Consider the following 21,954-nt stretch of genomic DNA (forward strand, 5'->3'; position numbering starts at 1 on the left):
GAGTTTGTGGTCTCTACACACAGCAAATCTGAAAGACCTAAGGCAAGTTACTTTCTCTCTCTGGCTCTCACTCTCCTTTTCTACAAAAGAGATTGAACAAAAGATATGTTCTAACATTCTATGATCTAAATGAAATAGTCTAGAATCTGGTAAAGAGGTTTATCTTATCGTGAAGCTGTCCAATTGCTTAATCACGTTAACACTTGGAAAATTTAACTGAGTATGTAAAAGTAGAAGTGGACAGAAACATGAGCTTTTAACTTTGTTCATGGTGGCCCAGCTCTGCCGACAGGGCTAGATTCTTAAAGATGAACTGAAAAATTGTTAAATGGATATCCTCACTTATTTTACATTCTCAGTGCCTGACACAGGACCTGGCTAATAGCAGATGCTCCATAGATGGATGGAAGGAAGGGAAGGTTGGATGGATGGACGGATGGATGGATACGTGGTTAAGAAGACGGAATGGATGGGAAGATGGATGGATGGATGGATGGATGGATGGATGGATGGATGGATGGATGGGAGGATGGATGGAAGGATGGGAGGATAGATGGATAAGTGGTTAGGAAGATGGAATGGATGGGAAGATAGATGGAAGGATGGAAGGATGAATGGATGGATGGATGGTTGGATGGATGGATGGATGGTTGGATGGATGGATGGATGGATGGATGGATGGATGGATGGATGGACGGACGGACAGATGGATAGATAAGTGGTTAAGAAGATGGAATGGATGGGAAGATGGATGGAAGGAAGGAAGGATGGGTGGATGGAGGGATGGATGGATGGATGAATGGATGGATGGATGGATTGATGGACAGACTAGATTGATGATGGTATTGTATACATTGACCAGTAGATGAGATGGAATGGCTGAAAGACTGGTTGGGAAAGATGGATGTCATTTATCTGTCCTTAGGTATTAACATAATAAACCTGGAGCCTGGGTCATCTTTTCATGCAAGAGCCCACCGTTTCCTGCAGTCAGCACAACCAAAGTTAAGGTGTTTGCCCTTTACAACTAAGTATATTATTGCGTGGAAACTTGCCTGCCTTACTCTGTTGGAGATTGAGCTAAATAGTTCTGGTTTTCAGGAGTATTCAAGCTCCATAGGATTATAAATTGGTACATTGAACAGGGATAAAAAACCCAAAGGAGACTCTCTGATTTGTGGAAAAGGCATTGGACTTAATTTCAGGACAACTCCATTCTAAACCCACCTCAGATACTTGCTAGATGCTCTTCAGGAAGTCGCCAGACCTCAGTTCCCTCATTTTGCTATTCATGTTAATACTGTTATTGTAGGGTTCTGGGATTATCATGCAAAGGAAATTTAAAGGGTTTGGTGAGCCTGAAAACTGCTAGACATCCCCTCCCATCTACCTACAACCAAGCTTTGTGCTGAGGGTTTTCCATGCATTACCTTGCCCAGTCATCACAGCAGCCACATGTGGCAGGAATTGTAATTCCAGGGCTATGGTCGAGGCAAGTGGGGTTTGTGGAGGCCAAGTAACCTGCCCAAGGTCGCTGAGCCTATTCAGTGACAGAGATGGTACCTGCATCCAGAACAATGGGACTCAAGTTTGTACTGGTAATCAGTTCACTTTACCATCTCTGATACAAGACCTTCCCTGTTCCCCCTTACTGCTCAGCTCATTGTCACACAGCTGCAGTGAGTCAAAACCATCCCTCCAGTGTGCCAACTGAAGGGAGTACAGGTGAGGAAGCTATGGGAATTCGCCTAGAAAGCAGGCATTAAAAGGATGGCCCTGTTATGTTGGTTACACATAAAGTGGATTTTTTATAACTGCCACTTTTGCAGAGATTCAAGTGTTTTTCTCCAATTACACATTCAAAACCTGCCTGAAGAGCTAGGTTGATACTGCATATTCAATAATTACACTGTTACTTGTGGCAACTCAACTACACAGCGTGGCATCATTTGTGTCAACCTGATGGCTTGAGAAATGTGTGCTTAGCTTGGGTGCTGCCAATACCAGGTCTCCCATGGTGCAGGGATGGCAGTGCAGCAGGTAAGCTCTGAAACTGCCTGCTGTTGTGTGCTGAGGGTGCACAGTCTGAGACCTCAGCTGCCAGATTGCCTCTGGGCCTGCTCACCTCCCAAAGGGCAGAAGCCTTGGTCACTGCATATGTCACCAGGGAGAGGACTGGGCAGCCGGGCTGTGTAAGGAAGTTTCGCCTACATGTGGGCTGCCCTCATGCCCATCTCTCCATCCATTCAAGTGTCCATTTCCTAGGGTTGCCATAGAAAAACGCCACAAATTAAGTGGCTTAAACAGAAATTTGCCTCTGGTCTGAGGTTAGAAGTCCAAGGTGTCAGCAGCGTTGGTTTCTTCTAACAGCTGTGCAGGACAATCCATTCCATGCCTTTCCCTAGCACCTGGTCATCGGCAGGCAGTTTTTGGTGTTCCTTGGCTTCCACTGCCTCTCATCTCTGCCTTTGTCTTCACATAGCATTCTTCCTGTGTACAAGTTTCCCCTTTGTATAAAGACACCAATCATATTGGACTAGGATCCCACCCTACTCCAGTATAACTTCATCTTAACTAATTTTATCTGAAATGATCCTGTTTCCAAATAAAGTCACATTCTAAAGCACTGGGAATCAGGACTTCCCGTGAATTGGCAAACAGGACACAATTCAACCTGTAACAACCCATTTCCCAAACATTTTGTGAGCATCCATTATGTGAGATACCAAGAAGTGAGCCTCGTTCTTAGGCAGCTTACACACTGGCATGTGCCCTAAGAACCGCTCTCCAGGGAAGCCTAGAAGACCAGCCTGTGAGTGGGAGGGACACACAGTAAATGCTGCCTGATTTTCAGACTTCTGTGGGTTGAGAGCAGGCTTTATGGAACATTTGATCTGCATCTTGGTGGGGTTCAACAAGTGGAGATGGAACAGAGGGCTTTGCAGAAGAGAGGAACAGTAAGAAGCAAATGATACGGGCCAGGAAGCACAAGAGATGGTCACGCGTTACCGACTTCCCCAGTCTGCGTTCTAGATAGTCGTGGTTATTATGTCACACAAACAGCACACCTGGCCCAACGCCAAAGGGCTGTTAAGCGAGGAGAGTTTATGCTTCCCTGGGTGTCAGACTGTCCTGCCTGCCCAAACAAAACACCCTCAACCTAGCACTTTCAGCCCACACTGCTGCCACCTTTGGCACACACCTTGGCAGTCTGTGCAAGGTCCTCAGCAGCGAGGTGACCCAGGTGTCTGGTCTTCCCAGCATGCAGGCTTAAGTAGCCCATTCCAGTGCCAGGAGGAAGAGAGCTGTCTGTATTCTTGGCCAGATCACCATTTACTTCACCCAGTTTTCCTTTAGCAAAGAATGTTTTTACAAAAAGCCCATGGAGCACCTAATGTTCTACAGCTGGGGTTTGGGACCCTTTGCAGTGGATGGGCCCGACTGCCTTTCTGTTGCTGTTGCGAGTGGCCCCAGATGGGGTGGCGAAGTGTCTGGGGCATTTCCTATCCTGGCCTCAAGCATCAGTGAGGTCAGCTCCCAGCCCACTGCTGTGCTCCCTTTGAAGAATTGGATTAGCAGAGGTGATAAAGGCAACTTTAAGGCCCAGTGCCTGAGCTTGGGGAATATTTATAATGTGTGAACATTAGCCCTTTCAGAGGAGTATAAATCATGTCAGATTTATAGAGCCTGCCTTCTGGAAAAGCACTGATAAAAGGGCCGTGGTACGCATTTTCACACATGAAAGGAAGATCAGGGTCTTCCTGGCATGTCTAAATAGGAACAGCTGAGCTCAACTTCTAGCAGCAACCCTCTCTCTTTGTCCCCCACTCTTCCGTGACCCTGGAGCGTGCTGGCAGGACCCGAGAGCTGTAAAATCACCCACAGCTGAGCCCTCACATGTCCCGCTGTCAGCCGCTCTGTCCCTGGGACCACCCTTCCCGATGCTGTCTGAGTCTGGCTTGCATCCAGCCTCCCAGACAGGACTGAGCCCATCTCCTTTCTCAGGCCATGAGAAGTCTGAGAACGCGGTGAAAGCTGGAACTTGCTGTGCCACGTGCAAGGAGTTCTACCAGATGAAGCAGACCGTGCTGCAGCTGAAGCAAAAGGTACGTGCCGCTGGGGTGGGAACGATGATGCGTGATGGAAGGAGGGCTTGGCCAAGGCCAGGTGGAAGGATATTTACAAATGATAAGAAAATAAATTATCCACATTGAGCATTCACGCAGTTGATGCCAGTGAGGTTTGGATGGATTTGGGATGCTTTGCCCACCCTCAGAGCCATCCAAGGAGCAACAGGACACAATGATGGCAAGGGATTGCAGAGGCGATTATTAAAATCAACACTAGGTAAGGGACACGTGGCAAAGCCATAGAGAGGGTGAGCTATAGCTATTGCAACTTCTCATAAAATAAATTTCCAGCCGGGTGCAGTGACTCACGCCTGTAATCCCAGCACTTTGGGAGGCTGAGGCAGGTGGATCACCTGAGGTCAGGAGTTCAAGCTAACATGGTTAGCTAACATGGTTAAACCCCATCTCTACTAAAAAATACAAAAATTAGCTGGGCATGGTGGTGGGCACCTGTAATTCCAGCTACTTGGGAGGCTGAGGCAGAATTTCTTGAACCTGGGAGGCGGAGGTTGCAGTGAGCTGAGACCACTCCATTGCACTCCAGCCTGGGTAACAAGAGCGAAACTCCAACTCAAAAATCAAATTTCCATACATGTCCTGGGAAAGACCCATGTGATTCTGTTTTATCTAAGATCTGTATATTATTTATGGAGAATATTGTCTCTATAAACTGCCATAAGCTCGTAAGGAATTTCTGCAATAGCTTTCTTTTTCACTTTTAAAAATTATAGCCTGTGCCCTTTCTGAGCTCCCTGCACCTAGAAAAGCAGCCCTGTGGGAACTTCATGTCATCAAAGATGAGGGCCAATGCACTTTGTAAAAGGCTGTGTGAATGCCTGACAGTATAACAGATTTCTAGTAACACCGTTCTGCTGTGAGTAATGGCCCAGTACGGATCTGGCGATCTGACTTCTTGAACAACTGTCCTGGACCCATATAAACAGTATTTATTGTACCTAAGATGGCTTAATTTGCTAGTTTGTCAGTGACTCAGAAGTCACCCTTACACTGATGAAACATAATCTTCTTGGTTTGTTTAACTGCTCCCACTCAAGACTCTTAGCGTATCAGAGAGGTGTATCTGCCCTGTTGAACTTTGGCATCCAGTGATTCTAAAGGGCTTGAGAGTAAGTCTGAGATGGTATCTCTTTCCCATGTTCAACAAACATGCAGCAAGCCCGTAATGAAAACCACAGCTACCAGTTCAGTAAATCAACAGGCTGAGAAGAGAAATGGTTTGCAAGCCTTTTTTTACAACACTGACGACATGATCTGCTTAACGGAAACATGTATATATCTGATGGATAATTATGAATAAAACATAGATTTAACCCTAAGTAGCTTATGATCCTAATAGGAAGACTAGGCAGAAAACCTTGTCTATCACTATAAACACAGAGACAGAAATAAATACATGCAACACAGATATCCCCAGTTTGAGCTTAGGTTGATGTTAGTTGTATTAAACAAACCCAGAGAAGGATTCCAGGAAGAAGTAAGTTTGCATTTCATAAGCCGGAAGGGCTTGGGGCAGGCAGTTGATCAATATCTCCAGGTGTACCTCTCACGACATAAAGCTACCCTCCCTGGAAATAAATAAATAGATTATTTCCTTCCCTGGAAATAATCTATGTGCCTTAGGGAATTTATTTCCAGCCAAGATTAGGAACAAGGGGGCTAAATATCACAAGTTGTTCAGAAATTCAGTTGCTAAATCAATGTGTGGTTTTCCCTTAACCTCCCTGCCATGTTTTTTTGTGATGCATAAAAATAAAAATGTTAAAAGAAGTGGAGAAACTTGCATTGAAATACTTGTCACCCTCAAAGACCCTGCTGGAGAGCTATATAAAAATCCACAAGGTCGTCTTAATACTCCAGTAACTCTTACGCAATTGAGCTGGACTAGAGTCGTTCTACCTTATAGCAAAATCTTTCTGCAAATGCACTGTGGCAATCCCAAGCTAATGCAGACTTTCATCGAATGTTATGAGGAACAACTCATTTCTAAAGGTTCCTATTAGAATGTCTTGCATTCTACAGCCTAGAAAGCGTTATATCCAGAATCACATTTAATTAGCACCATGACCCCGTGGAAAAGATACTGATGGTCTCAGAGAGGTGAAGTAACTGTCCAAGAGGGCAGGCCTAAAACCTAGGTCCTCTCACTTCTACTCTGGTGCCAGTGTTTGGATTGTCAGTTGGTTTTTTTTTTTTGTTGTTGTTGTTTTGTTTTGCTTTTGAGACAGAGTCTCGCTCTGTTGCCCAGGCTGGAGTGCAATGGTGCGATCTCGGCTCACTGCAACCTCCGCCTCCCGGGTTCAAGCAATTCTCTGCCTCAGCCTCCTGGGTAGCTGGGATCACAGGTGCCCACCACCACACCAGGCTAATTTTTTTGTATTTTTAGTAGAGACAGGGTTTCACCATGTTGGCCAGGATGGTCTTGAATTCCTGACCTTGTGATCCACCCACCTTGGCCTCCCAAAGTGCTGGGATTATAGGCATGAGCCTCCACACCCGGCCTGTCAGTTGGTTTTTAATGTCGTCTTGCTGCTGCTAATGCCATTTGTTCACAAAAGAACATAGGACATCTGCCCAAATAAACATTAGCCAAGAAGGAAATGCCAGCAGTCCTAGACCATGGCCAACCCCACAGCATAAAATGCTGTTTAAACACGTTGAACCACACCACGAATGTCCAGTCGGCAACGTTCCAACCGTGGGGAACACAACAGGTCACATGCCCTGGGTTCTGGCAGTCTGCAGACAACAGGAAACTTAAAAGACCTATCGCTTTTCAAATGAGCAACACTAAGCCATAATGTCTAGGTATGCACAGTTGGGTGATACATTATTTTTAAAAACACAGGAAGTGATTACTGTAAAAGGAAAGTGGTGACTTGTTGGGGAAGAGAGGAGACTGATTGGGATAGGGCACGTGGAAGGAGGGGGTCCGGGGTGGCTGGCAAAGTTCTGTTGATTGATTCGGGAGTTCTTTAAAAGGGTGCTTACTTTCATTTTTAAGTTCTGGGGCACATGTGCAGGCTGGGCGGGTTTGTTACATAGGTTAAATGTGTGCCATGGTGGTTTGCTGCACCTAAAGGGGTGCTTGCTTTATAACAGTTTGCTATATATAGCAAGTGTTATATTTGTGTTGTGAGGTTTCCAGGTTCTTTGCTTTATTTTGCAATAAAAACATGTTTTTAAATGCTGTATAGACCTCAGTGCCTCCACCTCCACCACTTCTTCTGTGGTGTGGGAAGAAAACAAGTGATGTGGTGAGAAAGGGACAATGTGGGGATAGATGAGATGCCTGTCATTTCCCTTTCAGATGGGTCTCTGTCCCACAAGAGCACTTAAAATTAAGAGCCAACTCTCCTCTCCATTTTTTTTTTTTTTAAGTTGCTTGTGTTCTGGCAGCAGGGGCTATCGGATTTGAGAGTCAAATTGCTGCAGAGAGTCCCCCTGGGAAGGGAGACTCCAGAAAGAGAGGCCTGGCACTTACTGTCTTGTGGGGAAACCGTGCCAAAGGTGTTAAATCAGCAAACGATGGCCGAATGGAGTAGGGCCAACAGTCAGGCCTGAGAATATAGAGGCCCCTAAGATTTCAAGTGAGTAGATTTGCAGCGTGATGGCTGCACTTGCTCGCTCTAGCGCCACCTTTGCCTCAGGCGGTTATATGGCTTCTCAATAATTTGTGGTTTCCTCTGCTGCTGGTAAAATGGGTCTTCCCAGGATTATTGGGAATCCATGTTAAAGTGACTGTAGACCCGGAGCAGTGGCTCATGCCTGTAATCCCAGCACTTTGGGAGGCCAAGGAGGGCAGATCACTTGAGGTCAGGAGTTTGAGACCAGTCTGGCCAACATGGTGAAACCCCATCTCTACTAAAAATATAAAAATTAGTTGGGTGTGGTGGCAGGAGCCTGTAATCTCAGGTACTCGGGAGGCTGAGGCAGGAGGATCACTTGAACCTGGGAGGCGGAGGTTGCAGTAAGCTGAGATTGCGCCACTGCACTCCAGCCTGGATGACAGAGTGAGACTGTGTCGAAAAAAAAATTTTAAAAGTGACTGTAGGTTGCCGCTTGGTTTAGTGGTTAGGAGCACAGATTCTGGAAGCAGATTGGCTAAGTTTAAATTCTAGACCCACCATTTGCTGGCTGTATGACTCTGGGCAAGTTACTTAACCTCTCTGTGCCTCAGTTCTACTTTTTAAAAAGGACATTAATACCTACTGCCTAAAGATTTTATGACAAGAAAAGGTTAATATTCACAAAGAACTGAGAACAGTGCCATCCATCTAGAAAGAGCTCTACAAATGTTTAGCAAGTAAAAATATTATTTATTAGCACTCTACAAAATGCTTTACAAGAGGCATCTCATGGATTCATCCCAACGGCTCTTTGAGGCAGAAGCTCTCTTACAAAGGCTAGTATGAGATAAATGATACGTATAATTCCATTGACTGGAATCCGGGGGAAATGCAGACTCTTTCTACATTACTACAACCTTCCTCCCAAACTCCTAGCATTCCACAGCCCATCTTCTGCTGTGTTTATGCAGAAAGTGGGGCCAGAGATTCTGGACAGCCACCTCTAAAGTACCAGTGCCTTCACTCTGCACTCATTCTGCTACTGCACGGAGGGGCTGAAGGGAGCCAGGATGCAGCCACCCAGCAGGAGGTCAGCCGGGACACTGAGGTCAGCGTTTGCCACCTTACCTCGTAACTTTTACAAGAGGCCAAACCAAGCAAAGAGGACTGCGGGAAATAGGTGGGGAATAGGGGAGCATCTCTGGAGCCCATCTGTGTGCAGGTCTCATCCTGAGGTTCTGTTTACAAAATTTTAAATATGAAGACTTGATCATGTGTTGAAGCTGCACATTTTGTAGATTTGAAAATGAAGGATGAAGGGACTTACCAAAGTTACACAGCTACTTAGGAACAAAGCCAGGAGCAGCCCTCAGACAGCCTTTTTTTTTTTTTTTTTTTTTTTTGAGACACAGTCTCCCTCTGTCACCCAGGCTGAAGTGGAGTGCAGTGGTGCAATCTTGGCCCACTGCAACCTCCACCCCCTGGGTCCAAGCGATTCACCTGCCTTAGCCTCCCGAGTAGCTGGGACTACAGGCATGTACCACCATACCCAGCTAATTTTTGTATTTTTAGTCAAGACAGGGTTCCACCATGTTGGCCAGCCTGGTCTCAAACTCTTGACCTCAAGTGATCCGCCCACCTTGGGCTCCCAAACTGCTGGGATTAGAGGCATGAGCCACAGTGCCTAGGCCCCCAGACAGTATTTCTGCTGGGTCTATGACAATGGCTGGACACTGAGTCAGGCACGGTAAACACAACATCACTTTAACCCTCCAGCAGTGCTTCTAGGTGGCTGTTACCATCCCCATTTTATAGATGAGGAAATCCAGGCTATGTAGCTTACCCAAGATTCCACAGGTAGAACGTGGCAGGGCTGAGATTTAAAGGTAAGTCTGCCTCATGCCAACGCCCAAGGGTGGGATCCATGTTTCAGTGTCTCAATTGGAAGCAGATGATAAAATTGCATCAGGCTTCAGCTGCCAGTGTTGACCCATTGCCTCAAGGTTGCAGTAGATTGACTGATCCATTTCCCTCATTCACTGGTTCACTCCTCTTCCTCCCCAGGGCCACAGGTACCCACTTGCAGGTTGTGGTGGTCTATTGCTATGACACAATGATGTCAGCACCATTTTAAATGTATCCCAGGAACACAGTGGTGACTCTAAATCATGAGCCCTGACTTGAAATTGTACAAAGCTGACTTTCAGGTTGCACAAGATTTTGATTCTTACAGTCATCCCTACTGAATTCTGAGTGACAGTCACAGGGGAATTGTAGTAGGGATCTCTAGAGGGATAGAACTAATGGGGCAGCTGTATATATTAAAGGGAGTTTACTGAGGAGAATTGACTCACATGATCACAAAGTGTCAAAGAATTTGTGGACACGTTTTACAACCACCACAGTCACTGTTGCCCAGTTATACTGAAGGTCAGCTCCGGGTGTGCAGGGGAACCGTCAGCCACATTCTCGGTCCTGGCTCCCAAGGCTGAGAGTTCTTTAAGGGCAGGGACCATGTCTTGGTCACCACTCTAGCCATAGAACCAAGCACAGGACCTGTACATAGTAGGTGTTCAATAAATGTTTGAGACATAAAATAGATAATTAACAAATTGAGAGTATGAAATAAGTAGATCCTATTAATTATGATAATAATGAGTTCCAGTGATATGTAGGCCATCTGGAGCTTATCTAAGCTCACCTACTAACTAGCTGAGTAATGTCATGCAAGTTGTTTGCCCTAGAAGGCCTCTAGGTTTAGAAAGAGGCTCTTTATGGTTTCTCTGAGCTCTAACTAGCTCTAGTAAAAAGTATATACATATGTCTCATGAAAAGGCTTTGCAGCTTCTACCACCAAGACAAATGCTGAGGCTCTCCCCTGCCATTGCTTCCTGACCGAGGCTTCCTCTTCTCCTTGCAGATTGCGCTGCTCCCCAACAATGCAGCTGACCTGGGCAAGTATATCACCGGTGACAAGGTGCTGGCCTCAAACGCCTACCTTCCTGGACCTCCTGGCCTGCCTGGGGGCCAGGGCCCACCTGGTGAGTGTAGAGGAGGGCACAGGAGGGTGATCACCATCAGAAAAAGCCTTCCAAAAGCTCACATTTGCTGGGGGCTGGACAGTGTTCTCCAGCTTCCATCGAGGAGAAACGAGGCAGGTGTCCATAGGGCTGCCACACACCCAGGCAATGAGAGGACCTTGGGAAATAGCCCCTCAAGCCTGAGAAACCCTCATAGCCAATAACAATTTGGGAGAAAAAGGTCATTGTCCTGGGATTGGATAAGATTCCTAAAGATCATTTTAAGTTAAAAAAAAAAAAAAAACTATCTTAAACTTTTTTCTGGAAAAATGTTAACATATACAAAAATGGAACAGTATTATGAAGCCCCCCTGCTCGGGGCTCCTCGCCCAATTCTAACAACTCAGAGCCAGCCTCTTCCTGCTACTCCCCAGTCTTCCTTCTACCTTCCCTTATTTGTTTGCATATTTATACCTATATTTATTTTTATACCTAGCTATACGTTTTTCCAAGTCGACTGTATTGACATACAGGTGATATATAATGTACTCGTTTAAATTACAGTTTGAGTTTTTACAAATGTATTTACCCATCTAACTCCTATCCTACATTTCAAGATATAGAACATTTCTATCACCCTAGAAATCTCCCTTGTGTCCATGTGCATGTGTCTGCTTCCCCAACCCCTGGTCTAGGCAGACACTGAACTGCTTTCTTTCACTGTGGTCTCACCTGTTCTAGAACTCCATATCACTGGAATATTTTAATTTTTATATATATATATATGTTCTTGTGAATGTATACTTTCAGCTTCTTTCATTCAGTATGCTGTTCCTGAAGATTCACACTTATTAATTGGGTGAAAATCCCAAACATCCTATTATTTCATCGGGAAATATACAATGAGAACTTAAAAAAGTAGTTCCAAGTTATTTTATATTTTGAGTACCTCCACAGATAGAGCAATGGATTTTTTTCTCCACACTGGTAAGGGAAATGACATTAATGTTAGCAAATGATTCTAAACCTTTGAGTGCCTTATCCCTGGCTATCATTGCTTAGCGGTGTGCTAGGTGTTATGAATGACCTCTTGATATCCGAATTGGGAAGACCAGACATATAGAGCCAATGCAAATAAATAAAACAGTATCCACATGCCCTCCAGGTAAGTGCACAGATGCTTCCTGCTGTGGGAGCTGGGAGGGAGTGAGCACTGTAGCCTGCAATGGTCAGCGGCATTTAGGTTTGATCTGGATGTGGGAGACTGGTAGAAATTGCCCAGAGAAGAAGGACACAGGTGGATTTTCAGTTGGAAAGTCAGCAAGAACAAAAGGTCAGAGTTCTTCACAGAGGGTCGGTGTGTTTCCTCTCCACTTATGTCTTGAACTCTTCAAACACAAACCTGGATCTCAGTCCGTCCAGAGAATAAGATGGTTCAGGATTTGGTTTTTCTTCGTTCATTCCCTTGGCCTGAGGTACTCTGGGTCATGGTGGAGTTTTCTCCAGCAAATGCTTCACACAGGCCCCCTCTGGCTGCTTCTAAACAGACTGGCGTCTCTCCTTATAAACTGCTTCCTAGCACGGTGCTCTCCACCCTCCTCTAAGAGAATGCTCTTGCTTTGCTTCTCTGGAGGAAGTCAACTCCAGGCTCTAGATCACTAGAACAAAACCAACTGTAGGAGCAGGGGAGCCACTGGCTGTCTTGCTTAATAAATGCCTTGCAAGCTTGCTACTCCAATGCTGCCATCTGGCTTACAACATGGTTTGAGCTGTCCAGGGTCCTTGATGGAGCAGAGAGTGATTGAGGATGAATAAGCTTTTGCAACATACCCAGCCTTTGAATGGGGACATTCCAAACCCATTTCCTTCTCTCTCTTAACTTTCAGTGTTTGTGGTACCCACCATTGAGACTTAGTAGGGAAGCTAGAAAGCTAATAGGCTTTCTCTCGCCCTTAAATTAAAGTCCAGTTCCAAGGCCTGTGGTGAATCAGACTGGAGCACCAATACAGGAAACTACTCTGGGTTGGAATCTGTTTAGCTTTGGTGGTAAGGGGGCGGCTGCTGCTTTCTGGCCTCCACTGCCATATATAAGGTGCTACCATTTGTACATCAAAGGCCCACATTTCAAAAGCACTTGACATACTATGATCTCTGTAGTGTACTGACTATGTAAATCTAGCTGAGATATCTCTGGCCTCTTTTATGTGCTACTGGAGGTAAAATATTTAGTAAAAGGAGAGATCTGGCACCCTTTCCAAACTCATTGTAGATATACCTGGAACCAGTATTAAGAGTAGGGGTATGAGACATGTTTGGATGGAACACTGACTGCTTTTAACTTTGGCTTAATTATTCTGTGTACTAAAAAAGACTTATCTAAATATGAAAAGTCTAAAGTATCTGTTTCTTTGTTTCATGTGCTGGAGTCTGAATGTCATTCCATCTTGTCACTGCTCTGTCAGTACTAGGCGTTAGGTATGGTCAAAAAGTAATTATTATGTGCGTTTAAAAGAACAATTATGAGACAAGTATAGCATAGCAATCTTCTCAGTCTCTTCAATGCAATCACTTAATAAAAAGCATTTACTAAGCAGCCTACTATGTATCCAGGACTATCTGAGGATATGCTAATAAATAAGACACAATTCAAGCTCTCACAGAGCTGATGATCTAAAATGGGTTAAAACACAATGTCCTTCTGCATGCAGAAGAATGAGGTTGGACCCTTACCTTACACCATCTGCAAAAATTAACTCAAAATGGATTAAAGAGTGAAATGGAAGACCCTAAAACTATGAAAATCCTAGAAGAAAACATAGAGGAAAGCTTTATGACATTGGATTTGGTGACGATTTCTTGGATATGACCCCAAAAGCATAGGCAGCAAAAGCAGTAGATAAATGGGACTACATCAAACTTAAATTTCTGTGTCTCAAAGCGAAAATCAACAGGGCAAAAACAACCTACAGGATGGAAGAAAATAATTGTAAATCATATATCTGATAAGGGGTTAATATCTAGGATATATAAGAACTTCAATATTCAACAAAAAAAGCAACTGATTAAAAAAGATGGGAAAAGGACTTGAATAGACATTTCTCCAAAGAAGATATACAAATGGCCAAAACCCATATTAAAAGATACTCAACATCACTGATCATTAGAGCATTGCAAACCAAAACCACAGTGAGATACCACCCCACACCCATTAGGATGGCCACTATTTTTGAAAAAATACAAGCTTGGGAAACACAGGGAGACCCTGTCTAATTAAAAGAAAATTTAAGCTAGCCAGGCTATAGTCCCAGCTACTCAGGATGCTGAGGTGTAAAAGATGGCTTAAGCCCAGGAGGTCGAGGCCACTGTAAGCCATGAACATAACACTGCATTTCCAGTCTGTGTGACAGAGCAAGACCCCATCTCAAAAAAAGGGGGAAAAAAAACCCAACAAAATAAATATTGACAAGGATATGGAAAAATTGGAACCCTGTGCACTGTTGATGTGAATGTAAAATGGTTCAGTCACTGTGGAAAAGAGTGTGGAGATTCCTCAAAAAATTAAACATATCAGGAGGCTTAAGCAGGAGGATCACATGGGCTCAGGAATTCGAGGCCAGCCTAGGCAACAGAAACCCTAACTCAAAAAATATCTATATCTATAACTATATCTATAAATGAGATCCAGAAATCCCACTCCTGGGTATATACCCCAAAGAATTAAAAGCAGGATCTTGAAGAGATGCTCGCACACCCATCTTCATAGCAGCACTTTTCACAATAGCCAAGAGGCTGAAGCAACCCAAGTGTCCATCAATGGATAAGATGGAAAAACAAAATGTGACATACACATACAATGGAATATTATTCAGCCTTTAAAAAGATGGAAATTTTGATGTAGGCTACAATATAGATGAATCATAAGGATATTGGGTTAAGTGAAATAAGCTGGTCAAAAAATGACACATTAATTATATAAGGTATCTAAAATAATTAAATTCATAGAAACAGAAAGTAGAATAGTGGTTACCAGGGGCTGAGCAGAGTGGAAAATGGGGAGTTATTCAGTGGTCTAGAGTTTCTGTTTTACAAGATGAGAAAGTTACAGAGATCTGTTGCACAACAATGGGAATGTACTTAACATTACTAAACACTACATTTAAAAAATAGTTAAGATGGGCTGGGGTCCGTGGCTCACGCCTGTAATCCCAGCACTTTGGGGAGGCTAAGGTAGGCAGATCACTTGAGGTCAGGAGTTCAAGACCAGCATGGCCAACATGGTGAAACCCCGTCTCTACTGAAAATACAAAAAATTAGCCAGAGGTGGTGGTGGGCACCTGTAATCCCAGCTACTTGGGAGGCTGAGGCAGGAGAATTGCTTGAACCCGGGAGGTGGAGGTTGCAATGAGATAAGATCGCACCACTGCACTCCAGCCTGGGTAACAGAGCAAGACTCCATCTCAAAAAAAAAAAAAAAAAAAAGGTGGCAAATTTTGTGTTGTGTATTTTTTATCACAAGTTTTTAAAAATGCTCGCCAGGTCCCCACTGTCTCTTCCCTTATCCCCCCAGCTGATGTTCAAGGCCTAAAACAGAGGTGAACATGCTGATGTCTGCACCCAGGTGCTGCCCCAGAGTATACATAACCACGGCCCTTGAGCCGGCAAGATATCCCCTCGAGTCCCTGGTGTGGGCAGACATGCTGTGTTCCACACACAAGTGGGGAAACGCCACAAACCCAACCCAATACAAAGCAGCTGTTTACAACTCTGTCTGCTGTGGGTCAACGTAGACGACGCCTAAAGGACTCTTCCCCATCAGCTTCCATAATAGGGTGGTATGACCATTTTTTGGCACACATGCAAGTGACTATTATCAGACAGGCATGAGAACAGATGACTTGTTGTTAAACTCGGTATAGTCTCAGTGCTGTGTCAATACAGGCCTCTGAAAAGAATTAAAAAACAAAACCCCTCAGCCTCTACAGAGATGAGCAGGTCGCATGGATACGTAGAAGGGAGCTGGGCAGGAGCAGTCGGAAGCAAGGGAACTGAACCAAATGGAGAGCACTCACCCCACGTAAAGGGGCCGCCCCTACTGAGAACTCCAGTTGGTTGGTTGTGCTGCTGATGGAATTGTGGTTTTTGTGCTTCCTGTTTGAAACCAGAGCCAGGCACCCAGATTTTTATATGAAATCTCCCAATTTTTATTTTTATTTATTTATTTATTTATTTATTTTTGAGATGGAGTCTTACTCTGTTGCCTAGGCTGGAATGCAGTGGCACAATCTCGGCTCACTGCAACCTCCGCCTCCCAGGTTCAGGAAATTCTCCTGCCTCAGCCTCCCAAGCAGCTAGAATTACAGGCCTGTGCCACCAAGCCCAGCTAATTTTTGTATTTTTAGTAGAGATGGGGTTGCACCATGTTGGCCAGGCTGGTCTCAAACTCCTGACCTCAAGTAATCTGCCCACCTCAGCCTCTCAAAGTGCTGGGATTACAGGCATGTGCCACCACACCTGGCCCCGATTTTTAAATGTTAAGAATGCTCGGAAGAAAATGATATGCATAAACAGAAAACACATGTGCAGTGCATGAATGTATATAAACATGCATAAATTATACTATAGATACACTGCAAGCGTGTGCAATGAAGTAAGCAGTTAATTCTTGCTTTCAGAGGCCTGTATCGACACAGCACTGAGACTATGCCAAGTTTAACAACAAGTCATCTATTTTTGTGCCTGTCTGATGATAGTTGTTTGTACGACGGGGGAGATGTTAAAATGTTTTTGGAGACAGGTGATCTGTGGTGATGGAGACAAGGCACAAAAGGAGAGAATAGTGGGAGCTGGATTGTGTGCCATGGCATGGTTTATTCAGGGAGGATGGGACTGTGGGGCGATTAGGAAAGAGGCAATTGTGGGAAAAATGCTGGCAAGAAGGACAAGCATGAACAAGGATACTATGCTGAGGAGTTGGAGCTTTATTCTCTACGCAGAGGGGAGCCACTGTAGGGTTTTATTTTAGATGGTTCGATATTATCTCACCTCTTTTGGATACTTCATTTTATTTTCCTCTTTGTGATTCTCTTTGAGTAACTATTGACTTATCTTTAAGTTCACTGAGTCTTTGCTCAGCTGCGAGCGGTCTGCTGATGGGCTTATATCATTTTCATATATGATGTTGTATTTTATATTTCCATTTGACTTTTTTCCTTTAATTTCCATCTCTCTGCTAAAATCCCTCATCTGTTCAGAGAAGCTGTTTCTCTTTTCCACCAGCCCCTTTCACATACTGTTATTTTAAAGCCCATATCTCATTATTCCGACATCTGGGTCCCCTCTGAGGCTTGTCCTGCTGATTGTTCTATCACTTCTATCACTTGACAATGGGTTTTTTGTTTTGAATTTGTTTTTATTTTATTTTTATTTTTGAGATGGAGTCTCACTCTGTCACCCAGGCTGTAGTGCAATGGTGCAATCTTGGCCCACTGCAACTTCTGCTTCCCAGGTTCAAGCAATTCTCCTGCCTCAGCTTCCCGAGTAGCTGGGATTACAGGCACCCACCATCACATCTTGCTGATTTTTGTATTTTCAGTAGAGATGAGGTTTCACCATGTTGGCCAGGCTGGTCTCGAACTCCTGACCTCAGGTAATCCATCCGCCTAAGCCTCCCAAAGCGCAGGGATTACAGCATGAGCCCCTGTGCCCAGCCCTTTTTTCTATGTGCCTGAAAGTTTTGGATTGAATGCCAGACATCATTTGCAGAGAAACAGTAGAGACTGAGGTATGTAGTTATCAGTCCTGGAGATGAGTACCCTCTTCTTTTGTCAGGCCACTGCCATGGGAAGTCAAGTCAGCCTACTGAATAACAGCTGGGTTTTGGCCTTACTGTCACTACATTTACTTTGTGTTCCACAGTCTTCAAATAATTCCTCCAGTGGTAGGATGCTGTTACCTTATGCTTAGCGGATGCCTAGGTTACCAGTGGATTTTTCTCAGTGTTTATACTCTGAGCTTTCTGCAGCCTCTACACACACATACCTGTGCCACAGAGGGGTTCTGTCCCCACACTGTTGCCCTTCCGCCAGTGGTAGATTGCTATTACTTCATGCTAGAATTGTGGGGCAAGGGGACATTTTCAGTTCTCCTGCTCCAGCTGCAATCCTAAGCATGACCTATGCTTCTGGGCCTTGGGGTGAGATGATCTTCCCCACATCCCCTGACTCATCCCCCAGCATGCCTTCCATCCCTGGCAAATCTTGGCCAACGAACATTTCCTACCCCTCACTAAGAAGTAAGGGATATTTCTCTGGGGCGTGCAAGAAAGAGTGAGTTTGCTGACCCACCCAGTGCCTTGAGACATCTGCACCAAAAGGTTGAAAGTAGGTGGGTTACATAGTAAGACTTGTTTTAGATATGTCATCCCTATAGAAATGTCAAAAATGGGCAAGGGGTAGACAAGGCTGCGGGGGGGGGCAGAGAGACTAGCAATGAGGCAAGAGTCAAGGCAAATATAAGGAAGGCCTAACAGATTTGTTTTAGTACTATGTGGGAAGTACTATACTAAGTGGTGTGTGTATATCTGAAATCTCATTGAATACAACTACTCCATAAGGAAGATTTTTTATTAGCCCAGCTTTACAGACGAGATGAGAAACTAAAGCTCAGATAGCTCGGGCAACTTGTCAGATTCAAACCCAAGTCTCCCTGATGCTAAAACCTGTCTCTTAACTGCTGTCCTGCCGCGATCACCACTTCTCTGCTGTGGTGGCCACTGTCGGCTGTGGTGGCCACTATCGGCTGTGATCCAGTGGAGAGAAGGGAGCAGACAGCTGTGAGATGTTAAAGAAGTAAAAGGCACAGGAGCTGGCCACTGATTCCAAAACGAGGTTGCAGAAATGGGGAAATATAGAGGAAGACTCTCCAGGTTTTGGCTTGAGTGGATGGGTGACTGGCGGTCTGTGAAAAGAGAGGAAGATGGGGAAGCTGCTTTTGACCATATCAAGTTTAAAATGCCCGTGGGACATCCTGATGCGGATGTCAGAAGGCAAAGGCAGAGAGAGTACAAAGAGAGATGACTGCAGGGGCCCGGGACTCTTGGTAGCCAGGGCCCTTCGTCCTTCTCATGTGCTGTGAGCTAATGACGTGTTCTTTGATTACAGGCTCACCAGGACCAAAGGGGAGCCCAGGCTTCCCCGGTATGCCAGGCCCTCCTGGGCAGCCCGGTCCACGGGGCTCAATGGGACCCATGGGACCATCTCCTGATCTGTCCCACATTAAACAAGGCCGGAGGGGCCCTGTGGTCAGTATCTTATCAGAGATCCACTTCCTGTTTGGGGGAAAATGTGTTTTTGTCCCATGCTTTTCCCTGTGGTTAAACCAGATCCTTTTGTATTGTAGGGTCCACCAGGTGCACCAGGAAGAGATGGTTCTAAGGTAAGCCTTATGAGTGGTCCTCACAAGCTAAAGGTCTCTCACGTTCGATTTTGTTTTGTTTTGTTTTTTTGAGATGGTCTTGCTCTGTCACCCAGGCTGGAGTGCAGTGGCGCAATCTTGGCTCGTTACAACCTCTGCCTCTCGGGCTCAAGCCCAATTCTCCCGCCTCAGCCTCCCAAATAGCTGGGACCACAGGCATGTACCACCACTCCCGGCTAATTTTTGGATTTTTTAGTAGAGATGAGGTTTCACCGTATTACCCAGACTGGCCTTAAATTCCTGAGCTCAGGTGATCTGCCCGTCTCGGCCTCCCAAAGTGCTGGTATGACAGGCGTGAGGCACCGCTCCTGGCCTGAAGGTCTCTCACTTTCTACCTCTTGCACTGACATCGAGGAAAGCTTACCAGTTACTGTTTACCATCCCCATTTTGCATGCAGCAAAAGTGAGACACAGACACCAGATATAACTTTTTCCCCAAAGCTGGGAACAAAATCTGAAAAGCCATTTTCTTAAATTCTGAAACCAACCCCAAAGACAAAAACCACCACCACAACCGGTCATAGGAAAAATGACCCCTATAAATTTTAAATGAGCCTCTGCATTGTGATACTCACATGTGTTTTTCTCTTTAACCAGTGTTGCTTTACAGGACAGCGTTTTGTGTGTTTCCATTTCTGTGAGATTTTCAAGTCGGGGACAGGAGATGCTCCATTCTTTCTGCAAGCAGGGTGGTTCCCCTCTGAGAGCCGCCTTCTCTTTTTTGCACACAAAGAAGTCAGTGTGAGATATTTCAGAAAGTTTGTTACTGCACATGCTGCTGGGAAATACGAACATTCCTCTTGCCAGGAAGGTTTGAAAATATATGGGCTCAAGGGAAATCAGAATGAGAAACACTTGACCCAAGCAATCTTGTTCAAATCAGTGGTCCCGTGAGTCCAGCTCAGTTTTACATATGTTTTCTATAGAAAATATTTGTTGTTTTGTGCAGGGAAGTGGTTATGGTGGGTGTATAAATACAGACTATTGTTGTGGTATCCATGTGCTCTAGAAAGCTAACCCTGGCCTTTCTGTTTTTAGGGGGATAGAGGAGCGCCTGGGCCCAGAGGGTCTCCAGTAAGTAGCATTCTGTGTCCTGCTTCCCCAGGGGAACATTCTCAGGGATGCAGCTCTGATGAGCCTATAGGTCAGTCTCGTAGCAAAGGCCCACCCCTTCCTGATGGCACTCAGCTCACCTGAGCAGAACTTTGTGGTTAGGAAGACAGTCATAGAAGACCTTAGCTGCTAGTTTGGATTTATTTTTCAAACTTGTTTTCTGTTGTTGTTTTTTCTTTTATCATGGCTAATCTTCATTTAAAATGTCTTTCCTAAAGCTCAAAACCCGACTATGCCATGAGTCTGTTTCCAAGTTTTCTCATAAAATGTTTTATGAGTCTGTATCATAAAACATTTGAAAGGTCTAGGAAAGAAATCTATAGGTTTAAATCATAACTCTGCATACTTGAGAATTTAGCCACTGCTACAACCCTGGCCGGTCAGATGCCCATCTCCTCTTAAAAAGCGCAAAACCATGCAGGGCTGTTTAGGATCTGAGAAGAAATTAGCTGCATATATGCATAGTATCTGGGAGATTAAAAATGAGAAATAGTAGTATTCAGAAGCACAGAAAATTCAAACCACTTCACTGCTTCTGAAGAAGTATCATTTCTGAAATCCAAAAGCTGTGGCCACAGAGGTGGAAGTCGTGGGTTCCCATCTCAACTCTTCTACCTGCTAGCTTTCTGACCACGGCACATCACTGAGGGTCTCTGGGCATCATTCCCCCACCTGTGCAGTGGCAATAGTGGAATCTGACCTGCCATCCCTCAAGTGGCTATTGTGAGGGTCAAATGATATGAAAATCCTATGCCTGTCTTAGTGCTTTACCATGTAAGCTCTGCTTCCATAGTGCCTGCTGCTGCTGCAGCAGCTGTGGGAAGTGATAACAATTTTATTACAAACTTCTGACAAGCCCAGAACATGCGTGTTTGTGCATTTCTTTTTTACCATGCCCCACACAGCACTCTATAAAATTAAGGCTTAGTAAATACTATATGATGATAAAGGATACTCAAGACATAGAAAAATTAGGAAGCTTTTGTTTGGACCTTTCCTAGATGATGAGGAGTTGACGTCTTTACAACATCCTCTCAACCTCATTTAGTTTGTGCTTATAGTCGGCCATCTTATAAAAATTTTAATAATTTTGAGACAGGGTCTCACTCTGTCACCCAGGCTGGAGTGCAGAGGCACAATCTCGGCTCACTGCAGCCTCGACCTTCTGGGCTCAAGCGATCATCCACCTTAACCTCCCAAGTAGCGGGGTCCACAGGTGCTCACCACCACACCTGGCTAAATTTTTGTTAATATTTTTTGTAGAGACAGGGTTTCACCATGTTGTCCAGGTTGGTCTTGAACTCCTGGGCTCAAGCTATCTGTCCACCTTGGCCCCCCAAAGTGCTAGGATTACAGGTGTGAGCCACCACTCCTGGCCCAGATAATGTTTTGAATACATATTATGTTCAAAGCGCTTTACATACATTTACTTATTTAAATCCTCACTTATGAACCCTATAAAACCCTATGAAATTGGGACTATTATTATCCCCATTTTACAGATATGGAAACTGAACCACAAGAAATTAAGACCACACAGTAAGCAGCAGAGATGAGATTCAAACCCAACAGAACCCCAGTCTCTTAACCACTGCTCTGCTGCCTTCATAAGCATCTTCCAGACTGCTTTGG

At 44.8% G+C, this 21,954-nt stretch overlaps 1 protein-coding gene across 6 annotated transcripts in view; it reads left to right on the forward strand.

Moving 5' to 3' along the window:
* LOC105477048 (collagen and calcium binding EGF domains 1) overlaps window positions 1-21,954 on the forward strand; it is a 288,584-nt gene that overhangs the window by 236,021 nt on the left and 30,609 nt on the right. For 3 of the 6 annotated variants that reach the window (XM_011733362.3, XM_071085251.1, XM_071085252.1), the window contains 5 exons: window positions 4,006-4,106; window positions 10,638-10,758; window positions 18,897-19,036; window positions 19,135-19,170; window positions 20,248-20,283. In XM_011733362.3, the coding sequence (XP_011731664.2) occupies window positions 4,006-4,106; window positions 10,638-10,758; window positions 18,897-19,036; window positions 19,135-19,170; window positions 20,248-20,283 (434 nt within the window). Of the gene's footprint in view, window positions 1-4,005; window positions 4,107-10,637; window positions 10,759-18,896; window positions 19,037-19,134; window positions 19,171-19,806; window positions 20,284-21,954 lie in introns of all 6 variants that reach the window. The other 3 variants (XR_011616858.1, XR_011616857.1, XM_071085250.1) reach the window with 2 other exon arrangements.

This window comes from Macaca nemestrina, chromosome 19, assembly GCF_043159975.1.
Source record: "Macaca nemestrina isolate mMacNem1 chromosome 19, mMacNem.hap1, whole genome shotgun sequence".
Lineage (NCBI taxonomy): Eukaryota > Metazoa > Chordata > Mammalia > Primates > Cercopithecidae > Macaca > Macaca nemestrina.